The 11,004-nt window shown below is 41.5% G+C and overlaps 2 protein-coding genes across 2 annotated transcripts; one reads left to right on the top strand and one right to left on the bottom strand.

Moving 5' to 3' along the window:
• Positions 1 to 5: 5 nt before the first annotated feature.
• On the bottom strand, positions 6 to 4,492 carry LOC149039483 (uncharacterized; the record flags this gene model as incomplete). The annotated part of the gene is made up of 6 exons (XM_089185815.1): positions 4,337 to 4,492; positions 3,951 to 4,028; positions 1,710 to 2,344; positions 1,014 to 1,432; positions 547 to 852; positions 6 to 155 (listed from the first exon to the last, which is right to left on the bottom strand). Coding segments are annotated over exons 1-6 (1,719 nt in total), but the record flags the coding sequence as incomplete, so codon positions are not given.
• An 834-nt stretch (positions 4,493 to 5,326) lies between these two features.
• On the top strand, positions 5,327 to 10,216 carry LOC149039482 (uncharacterized). Its single transcript, XM_089185659.1, has 5 exons — positions 5,327 to 5,467; positions 6,554 to 6,654; positions 7,359 to 7,414; positions 9,509 to 9,581; positions 10,000 to 10,216. The coding sequence occupies exons 1-5, from the start codon at positions 5,365 to 5,367 to the stop codon at positions 10,045 to 10,047; spliced, it is 381 nt and encodes a 126-aa protein (XP_089041785.1). The 5' UTR covers positions 5,327 to 5,364; the 3' UTR covers positions 10,048 to 10,216.
• Positions 10,217 to 11,004: the final 788 nt, after the last annotated feature.

Raw genomic sequence — 11,004 nt, 5'->3', positions numbered from 1 at the left:
CCCAGGCAAGTGCAGTCGGCCCCAGTGGCTGTCCAGACGTCGCGGACTCTCTGCCTCGCTATTCTGGTACGTTCCTCTGTGTAGACCCTGAGAGCTGCAGATTGTCTAGCCTGCTGTAAGGCTTGCGTGTCTGAAGATCTGGCCTGCTGTTCTGCCTAGGGAGAGAAAAAAAAAAAGCAACAGGTGAGGTAGGTACCTCCACTAATAATAATAATGATAATAATAATAATAATAATAATAATGATAATAAAATTAATAATAATAATAATAAAGCATGCTTCGTGCAAGTAGTGAAAATTAAAAAATTTAAAATGGGGTGAAAATTTTTTAACTTACAATTGGTTCATTCTCAATTTCCCCCTGCCCCTCTAAAAGGTCAAAATTAAATGTAGGTTAAAAGTTTTTGACAAAGATTGAGTCTCAATTTCCTCTGTCTCCTGGCCCCAACTATTCAGCAAATGCCAATCTAATATTTTTGAAGTTAGCACCTATCAAATCATTTTGTCAGTCAATGTGCAGTTATTTATTTTTTAAATTTCAGTTCACCTGTGGTGGGTTGCAAGGTTGGTTTCCTTGCAGGAACTTTTGCAGTCTGTCCAAAGACTCTCTGTTGGGTATGCGTGTGGCTATGATTCCCGGCAGTGCTAGCAGACGCTGCCGGGGATCTGGTGGTACTTCCTGCTGCACTTCTTGGTCCCTCGGTCTTTGCTCAGCTACTGGCCCTTCTGTGGACACCTGGGATGCTCGGGTGCTGGCACGTCTGGGCGTCGCCTGCTTTCTTCGTCTGACCAAGCCGGAGCTGCCGCTGGGTCTTCGTGTGGGTGTCGCTTCTGCAGCTGTGACTCGCAGTGCCTGTTATAAAAGGGTGAGATATATCTAGTTGGTCATCTAAAACAAGGCCCTGCATGATGAAGAGGATCTTTAAATGCGTGTATTATGGTCATCTGGAGTAATGGGCTCTAAGCTCGTCTACTGACTGACTGACTCGCTCTTGATCACAGGAGAGACCCTACCTGAGTCGTTGTCTGCACAGACACGTAACACTGCAGCAGATTTTCTATGTGCCTTGTCACGGTTTCAGTGTGCTCTGGGGTTCCTCGGGCGGGAAGTGGGTCCAGCTCCTCTTCAGCATCCCACCCGACGGAGAGTTCTGACTCATCCGAACTGCTGTCCTCCCCATGGTCTGGAGCAGAGGCTATCACCAGATCCCAGTGGGAAGAGCTGGCCAGTCTGAGCCCCTTTGTCTGTTCGGCTTCCAGGGGCGTCATGGTCAGGAAGTCCACTCCAAATCGAAGCATCATTTCCACCAGACGTGCAGGCTTGTCTTTCTTGCCCGCATATCTGATTGCTGTCATTCGCGCGAGCATCAGTTCTGTCACGGTGAGTCCCAGACCTCGTATCATTTCTTTTGACATGAAAGCAGCCACGTCACCTGCAAGAGAGTCGATGTCAATTGCACGTCCTGAGCACTAGCCCTTCACAAGAACAAATCACTTTGTACCAAAGGTAATCAGAGGAACTGCATTGAGAACACAAGATGTAATAAGTGAGTCTTCCAAAACTGTCCCAAGCTTGAATTTTCTTTGGTGCTAGCAGAGTTATCATTTTTACCTCGCAATGGAATACTACTACTACTGTTTTTGTTTGTTTGTTGGTTTTTTTTTTTTTTTTAAAGAAAAAAAAATTGTTAAAAAATGTTTTCGAGTTACCTGGAGACACGCTTCGAATTCCCTGGTTCGAAATGCGTGCTGCCACCGTGATATTGCCGGGCAAGATTCCTCTGTGTGTGTCCGTGATGAGACGACGAGGGAAACCATGTGTAAACTGGGCAGAGACATCGCTCCAGTGGGGGGCATTCAAGATCATGACGTTCCCAAAGAGGTCAAGGCGTACCAAATTCAAGTTGCGGTCGAATGCCTCGTTGCCACATCTCAGACTCCCATCCAAGGCCTCTCCCGTGGTTAGAAACATATCCTCCTTGGACAGTTCATTTCTTCTTTCTTGTGAGTGGTCTGACTCCTGCCGCTGTGTGCTGCACCATTCCTCTCTACTCTGTACATAGCGTGAACAATAATCTCTACATGTCTGCAGGTCTTCAAATACCACTTCTCCAGCTTGGTCCTCAGCAAAAAGCCCTGCGGGCAAACGCAAGCTGTCATACAGGAACAGATTGAAGTTGAACCGCATTCTATCTTCCAACGATACCGCCAGGCCAGACGGGAAATACGGTGCAACAACGACCGGTGCCACATCCCTGCTTGTGGATGGCTGGTTGTCTAAGGCCACATGCAGCATTGGTGAGTCCCGGGGTTGTGTTTCATCATCAATGAACGAGCTTGAAGGGCTAGGAAAAAAAGGGAAAAACAAAGCATGAAAAAAATTGAAAAAACATGAATTGCCTTGCTCAAGAGCTACTTCTGTTTCCTTTTCTGAACGTGGGTGAATCCTTGTTTACATTTTTTGCCTCGTCATCATCATCATCTCGCGAAGAAATAAGATGAAATTTTTGAATTTGGAAAGCGCATATGAACCATTTCAGTTATCTCTGACAATCTGAGCCCCATCGATAGATAACAAACAGTTTCCCAGGAATTCTCTTTTCAAGACCCCAAAATTTACAGGGAATGCATGAGCTCGTTGATGTTTTGCCTGCAAGTGATTTTGCAGTTTTTTTTTTACTTGTGGCCAATTTCTTTGTGACTGATTGCAAGGAGTCGAAACCTAAACAAACTGCATAATTCAACCAGCTCTTTTCATTTTTGAACATGACTGGTATACACAGCTACATCTCCTACGGGTTCACCCTGCATAATTCAACCAGCTCTTTTCATTTTTGAACATGACTGGTATACACAGCTACATCTCCTACGGGTTCACCGGCATGCTAATGGGCAAAAATGTAAACAGGGACGTCACGATCGATCGACCATTCTAACCAATTTGTACTCTTTGGTATACAATCTCAAGTTCTCCAGTCGAGTACTACAAAAGTTGTAGAGTATTTTATTTTGCCCTGTTCCTTGCACAGCAGTTCTCACTTTTATGTGCTCCGTTCATCAGATAGAGTGGACAAACCCAAGGCACATGTCAAGTGCAATCTGTTTCCTGGGTAAGTTTGAGCAATTTGGTTGGAATTTTGCAGTAGCCTGATGGCTAATCTGATGTAACACCACCGAAACTATCTTTGGCCGAGTTGAAATTTAATTCGACAATATTGAGCACATGCCTTTTTGAGAACTACTGGGGCATGGATTATAATTATATTAACAAGGCTACAATAATAATAGTAATAATAATAATAATAGTAATAATCAAAGTAGTAGTAATAATGATAATAGCATTAAGAAGAATAACAATAATTCTGATGATGATCTTCAACCAGAGCAGTAGATGCCCTTCAAAATCTGCAGCCAACTAATACCCCATTCACACCAGCAAAACATGTTTTGTTAAACTGGTTTTCATTGAATGAAAATTATAAACAGAGAACTGAAAAACTTGATTTTCCATTGGATTCAAGTACTAGCTAACTTGTATTTCCAATGTGCTACATTCAAGTCAAAAATATTCGGTTAAATAGTTTCTATGAAGAAAAAAAAAATTAAACTGTGTTTAACAAAACAACTTTTAAACATGTTTAAGCTTTGGTGTGAATGGGGCATAATTTGGTTTCGGTGTTCAAGAAATATTGTGGCAAGATTAAAAAATACCAGTAACTGGGGAGAAAACACTTATGTACTATTATCCTGGTCAACTCCCAGGGAAAGGGGCACGCCTTCCATGATTCGAGCATATAAAAGGGCATGGTTGATCGAGTTTTCTTCTGAATTTTGGAAACCTTTGCCAGAAATAAAGGAATAGACCAACAGACATTCTCTGTCCCAATAAGTGACTCTGGGGGAGTAGATAGAATCTAATATGTGCCCACTAAGTCAAATTTAATATCATACCTTTCCTCGCTTGGATCTTCCTCGTCTTGAATGGGAACGGGAACGGGAACGGGAACGGGAACGGGATCAAGACGGGAACTGCAATGCGAAAGAGAGTCGTCGCTAAGTACACCAAGTAAAAATCAAGCGTGTATAGTACCATGCCGACAATGTATAGTACAAACGCATAGTACAAAACAACAAAGACAAAAACTGAGAAAGAAGAGGCAGAGACGACCGCAAATAAAACAGCTTCCAAATGAATACAATGAATGCAATGATTGCCTACTGGTCATTTCACTGGGTGCGGTTCACCTCGGGGAACAATGACAGAAAAAACAAAAACAAAAAAAAACAAAAAAAGTAAACAGAACAGAGCACCATGTGTATTTTAGCGCGTTACCGACCTGCGACTTTCCGCAGCTTGTGTTTCTATAAACTCCCAACCCCTTGCTCTTTTGGAACGTTTCCTTCTGGGCGGCATGTTGAACGACCTTAACTGTGTGAGTTCATATGGGGAATGAGCTGAGAATCTCATCTGGGACGTGTTTAAAGACAGGACCAGCAAGAGGAGGGCGTGCTTAGGGTTCGTGAGTGTTATTTTCGACGAGGTCACGCAGATATTTAGGATCAAAGTTTAGGACCCTCGAGCGAATTCCAGCAAGCTAAAACAGAAAAGAGAGAAGCTACGAACACTCGAGGACGATTATTTGATGAGAGATTGAAAATCGACGATGTATTAGGTCAGGTGTCGTGACTTATTCACTTCAACAAACGACGCGCTCGCCATTCCTCGCCTTTCGTGCCTACATGACAACATGGCTGCAAGTTTCCAAAAATGGCACCGGAAGTGGAGGTCTCTATTGTGTTCGCGCAGGTTCTGCGCGTACACAATAAATGATTGATAGCCCTGGCCACTTCCTGCCTTCCCAGGTACGTGACTTCTTACACACGACGTGACTCGAACTGAAAGCAATGCGTGGGAACTAGCGCGTCTCTCCCCTTGTACTTTGGTCAACGTGGGACGGCAAGGAATTAATTCAATGAAAATTTCACCCCGTCGACTTCCAAAGAGAATGAATTTTGCGTCCGATGGACGGAAAGTTCTTCAAATATATTGCGCGTAGAGCTGATCACTACTATACGTTTTTATTTCCCGAAAGCATTTTTATCGTTAAAAGGAACACACACACACACGAAAAAAAAAAAATGACTTTAAATTTGGACAAAACCAAATGCATGCTTATCGGTAGTAATAGGAAACGCGTAAATATAGTTTATCATTATTATTTATTATTATTTGATTGGCTAGTTGGCCGGCCATATCGGCCTAGCGCCAAATGTCCCCCCCTCCCCCCTCCCTCCCTCCCTCCCCAAGGCGCGCGCGCACGCGCATTAGGTGACTCGACTAGCTGGCCCTGCGAGCTAGAGAGACATGTCTTTTCGTTTCGCCTCCACGAAATCGGAGGCAGTGGGAATATGGCATCACACACCTTCCATCCCCGAGGTTTCGAAGTTGCGATGTTGCTGTGTTCAAGGTAACCCTGTGCAAAGAATGATTCGTTGGGCGAGAGAGGAGAGCACTTACTTGGAGACTCTCCAGTGGCTGTATATATTATCTGAATTGAGTTCACTCCCACAACTTAACGAAGGCTTTTCGACTGCGGGCGAGTCGATTTCAACCTTCTTCTCTTTGCGCAATATTCGTTCGTTCGTTCGTTCGTTCGTTCGTTTGGAAGATTTCGCACCTCGTCTGCGAAGCCGCTTCGATTTCGACTCGATTCGTGGCGCACACGTGGACGAACGCGCGAGTGCAAAAAAACCAGCAGTCGATCGACTCTGAGAACGAAGCAACTCGCAAGAGAATCGAAAGCCTTTTCCCTCCGTAGATTTTTCTCTCTGTTCGCAAATACGGGGCTTTCAACCGCAGGGGACGAGCGTCCTCCTGACTCGAGCGACGAGCGAGTGTTTGTCTGTTTGTCTGTCTGTCTCTTTGTTTCTTTTGCCTGTTTGTACACGTCCAAGTTGGCAGTTAAAAACATAGTCTATTTTCCAAGGTTTCCAAGGAAGGTTTCTTAGCATTTAAGTACTAGTTGTGGTATTGATTATTTGACTTTCCCTAAATGTTTTTTATTGGTGGAGCCAACGGAAAAAGTTTGTGAGGCCATGCTTTAAAAAAATGACAGGAAGGCCTTAAGAGCTTACTTAGATCTTTATGAAGATGGAGGGTTATTTTATTGGCAGTGACATGTAAAGATAGTTTGCCAGGGCCACTTACTAGGAGTAGATGTATAAGTTAAAAATACTACATTTGAGCTCAATTTTTACGCAGACATTATTCAGGTATGATGGAAATTTAAAAGCACGTTCTTGTCTCATTCATAAGCAATGCTATATACTTCACTGCTGTCAAATTTATTAAATTTTGTGTTCAGAATTACTTTTGGCCTGGATATTTTTAACATTATGTAACATTTAACATTACATAACATTGTTTTTAACAAACAGTAAACTTTTTTGGTTTTGATCTGAGCAATCAAAAACATAGTCTATTTTCCAAGGTTTCCAAGGAAGGTTTCTTCACTTCATGCCTGGGTCCTTATGTATATTATTCTATTTTACAGAAAATAACAGTCAACTGGAGCAGGCAAACTCCAATCAGCCAAGAGGGGCCAGAAAAGAATTGTGCTTAGACATAGCAGTTACCTCCAGCTGGAAAATACAAGTAAGTACTGCCAAAGAATATTTATTCCTTGCTGGTAATCTCAGAACGGCTGTGTTAGGGCTGGAAATTAACAGTACTGGAATACAACAGTTAACTCCTGCTGAGAAACTGAGAACAGCTAAGAGGGGCTGGGAAATAACAGCGCTGGAATACAAGAGTTATCCACTGCTGGAATTCAGAAACAGGAAACTTTTCAATACTCTGCTACAATACACTGAGCATGCAATAATATCTTCCATTGCCTCAACTCCAGTTACTTGTAGAAAGGTCATCTCTGAAGCATTAAATAGGATCTGCTTTACTAGTTATGTACAGTTTGCAATACATTAATGAAAGAAAAAATCTTAACCCTTCAACCCCAAGAGTGGGCAGCCTCTAAGTTCTCATTACAAAATCACCCCTGATATGATAGCAATCTCATTTAATAATAGTAGAAATGATAATACAATATGCAATATCCAATATACGATATACAATATACAATATGCAATATCATGCAGACAAGTGATGAGATCAAAGAAAAATAGAAATGAAGGGAACTTAAGCTGATCCAATAGCAAATTCTCCAAGCCAACATCACCAGAACTGTATGGCTGACAGTAAGGAGAATTACTCTGGAGATCTTGGGAGGGAGTGAAAGGCTTCATTAAAAAGAGGCTGTAAATTGAATGTCAATGTGAATTTTCCTGCTTTCCTGCCTGTAGGGAAAACAAGGACCAAGTGAAGTACAAATTGAATCCTTCCCTGGAAAAAAAAAAAGGTCAGTCAATTCATAAAACCAGATCCGTGAGAGTAATGATTGATCACCCACTCCGAGATAATATTATTATTGTTATCTGTCAGCCATTTGAAATGACAGGGCTTGCACAGGAATGAAATTCCCTTCAGACCAGATTGCACCTGTACGTCCCTTACGACTGGAGTGTTTTGCATGCCAAAAAAGTCAGTATATGGGAAGAATAGTATGCAACTGAATGATGCAAGTTTCAGCCAGTTGAGGGTTCCTACATTTTTTTATGGTGGTGCTAATGGTGTCTCAGTCAATTGCTAACTTAGTATTTAAGTACTAGTTGTGGTATTGACTATTTGACTTTCCCTAAATGTTTTTTGTTGGTGGAGCCAACAGAAAAAGTTTGTGAGGCCATGCTTTAAAAAAATGACAGGAAGGCCTTAAGAGCCTACTTAGATCTTTATGAAGATGGAGGGTTATTTTATTGGCAGTGACATGTAAAGATAGTTTGCCAGGGCCACTTACTAGGAGTAGATTTATAAGTTAAAAATACTACATTTGAGCTCAATTTTTACGCAGACATTATTCAGGTATGATGGAAATTTAAAAGCACGTTCTTGTCTCATTCATAAGCAATGCTATATACTTCACAGCTGTCAAATTTATTAAATTTTGTGTTCAGAATTACTTTTGGCCTGGATATTTTTAACATTATGTAACATTTAACATTGCATAACATTGTTTTTAACAAACAGTAAAATTTTTTGGTTTTGATCTGAGCAATTAAAAACATTGTGTTGTTTCCAAGGTTTCCAAGGAAGGTTTCTTCACTTCATGCCTGGGTCCTTATGTATATTATTCTGTTTTACAGAAAATAACAGTCAACTGGAGCAGGCAAACTCCAATCAGCCAAGAGGGGCCAGAAAAGAATTGTGCTTAGACATAGCAGTTACCTCCAGCTGGAAAATACAAGTAAGTACTGCCAAAGAATATTTATTCCTTGCTGGTAATCTCAGAACGGCTGTGTTAGGGCTGGAAATTAACAGTACTGGAATACAACAGTTAACTCCTGCTGAGAAACTGAGAACAGCTAAGAGGGGCTGGGAAATAACAGCGCTGGAATACAAGAGTTATCCACTGCTGGAATTCAGAAACAGGAAACTTTTCAATACTCTGCTACAATACACTGAGCATGCAATAATATCTTCCATTGCCTCAACTCCAGTTACTTGTAGAAAGGTCATCTCTGAAGCATTAAATAGGATCTGCTTTACTAGTTATGTACAGTTTGCAATACGTTAACGAAAGAAAAAATCTTAACCCTTCAACCCCAAGAGTGGGCAGCCTCTAAGTTCTCATTACAAAATCACCCCTGATATGATAGCAATCTCATTTAATAATAGTAGAAATGATAATACAATATGCAATATCCAATATACGATATACGATATCCAATATACAATATCCAATATACAATATCCAATATCCAATATCCAATATACAATATACAATGTGCAATATCAAGCAGACAAGTGATGAGATCAAAGAAAAATAGAAATGAAGGGAACTTAAGCTGATCCAATAGCAAATTCTCCAAGCCAACGTCACCAGAACTGTATGGCTGACAGTAAGGAGAATTACTCTGGAGATCTTGGGAGGGAGTGAAAGGCTTCATTAAAAGGAGGCTGTAAATTGAATGTCAATGTGAATTTTCCTGCTTTCCTGCCTGTAGGGAAAACAAGGACCAAGTGAAGTACAAATTGAATCCTTCCCTGGGAAAAAAAAAGGTCAGTCAATTCATAAAATCAAATCCGTGAGAATAATGATTGATCACCCACTCCGAGATAATATTATTATTGTTATCTGTCAGCCATTTGAAATGACGGCTTGCACAGGAATGAAATTCCCTTCAAACCAGATTGCACCTGTACGTCCCTTACCACTTGAGTGTAACCCTTTAGCTCCCAGATCAAATTTGCACCTCTCCTCACTGTCAACCATACAATCCTTATGATGGTAGTTCCTTGGTAGAATTTAGTATGGCATCAACCAATGGTCCCCAAATTGAGATGATGTTCTGGATTCTCAGCACTCACCCTGTTCATATTGTATTTATATCGTTAGGAGAAATTCTCTCTCCAGGTCATTTGTGGTAGTGAAAGGGTTATTAACAGCTGTCACATCGCCTCGCCTGCAGGTAAATATGGTCAATGACATTACTAGATTTCTGGATTATACCATCCATTTACCCGTCTACGTAACATTTCCCCCACTGAACACACAAGAGGCTGTCGTTCCCCTGACAGGCCATGATCACCATTGCGCTACGCGCGCAGGCCTTCTGCCGCAAGCCTGCGACCAGCGCTATGGAAATGACAGCCATCAGAAACTTTTAACTCCATCCATCATTATCACATCAACCCTTGACATTAATTCATTCCTCCTTTGCAGCTGAATTTCATTCAGACACTTTGGATTGGTTATTATTGCTTCAAAAAGTGCAGGAGTTCAGTGTGAAGCTAGCTGGGGCGTTAAGGAATTTTCATACTTTTTGCTGTGCAATTTCATGTTTCTATCAGTGTCAACAGATGAGCAAAATTCTCTCTTTTCTTCAGTTGCAGCAGCTGACATGCAAGGGCAGGAACTGTGCTGGTGTGATGTAGCTATCAAGTGCCACCATCAAGGTTGAATGTGTGCAGGCAGTGATGACTGGAGATTTTTTCCCCCTCTAAACAATACTGCCTAACCGAATGGAGTAGACAAGAAAAGTTTTGACACATTCATTGGTATTGTTGTTGAAAATAAAGACTGATGCCCAAATTTATATTCAAAGGAGTGTGTGGTTTTGTCCTTTGTCTTTGTGTAGGTAATTGGATGATCTCTAGTGATATTTGACCTAAATGCCTGCAGTGATATTTCGAAATTGTTATGCGTAGTCTCACCAGCTGTTAGGCCGGTGGCATTTGAGGCAATTTTGAAATATCACCAGTGGTATTCATGCCAAACATCAGGTACAAATTATGCTGTTATTCGTCTCTACCGCTACCCGGGTTTAGTTTGTAATTTTCACATGTAGGTATTTGGCTTAAATTAAGCTGAAACACCACTGCTCTAAGCCAATCAAATCGCAGAAATGTCTCATGTGCTAGTATACGGGCATTAAAACCGGACAGTGCAACCTCGATGTATGAAACCCTTTCACTCCCAAGATCTGATTAGTAATTGTCCTTACTATCTGCCAGACAACTCTTACGATGTGAGTTCAAAGAATTTGGTATTGGCTCAACTACTAATCCCATGATCGATGTTCTTCTCCATTCTCGTCACCTGCCTGCTTGATATTGTATTCATACTGTAAGGAGAAGTTCTGTCTTGGTCACTTGTGGGAGTGGAGGGTTCATCATTCTACTGGGTTTTGACCTGTGGCCTTTATTTCATTTCGCCAATTTGACAGGCACGTTTTCTGTGATTTGAATTTCCTCTAGGAGTATTTCATTGTCCGAAGCTTTTTGATTTTGGCTCCAATAATTTTTTTTTAAATTTTGGAGCGCGGGCTCAACCCCAGTACCCCCTCGGTGTCGAAATGGAAACAGACAAAAGAGATGGCGAAGGTAGTGAGT

The sequence above is a fragment of the Pocillopora damicornis genome, chromosome 10 (assembly GCF_964200805.1).
Source record: "Pocillopora damicornis chromosome 10, jaPocDami1.2, whole genome shotgun sequence".
In the NCBI taxonomy this organism is placed as follows: Eukaryota; Metazoa; Cnidaria; class Anthozoa; order Scleractinia; family Pocilloporidae; genus Pocillopora; species Pocillopora damicornis.
The sequence above is the reverse complement of the archived record's forward strand: the minus strand, read 5'-3'. Positions and strand labels throughout refer to the sequence as shown.

Bases quoted from the DNA above. Each gene is read 5' to 3' on its own strand.
- LOC149039482 (XM_089185659.1), top strand. From the start codon at position 5,365: ATGTCTTTTCGTTTCGCCTCCACGAAATCGGAGGCAGTGGGAATATGG. The intron at 7,415-9,508 runs GTCAGTCAATTC...TTATATCGTTAG, and splicing joins TTCCCTGGAAAAAAAAAAAG to GAGAAATTCTCTCTCCAGGT. The intron at 9,582-9,999 runs GTAAATATGGTC...TCTTTTCTTCAG, and splicing joins TCACATCGCCTCGCCTGCAG to TTGCAGCAGCTGACATGCAA.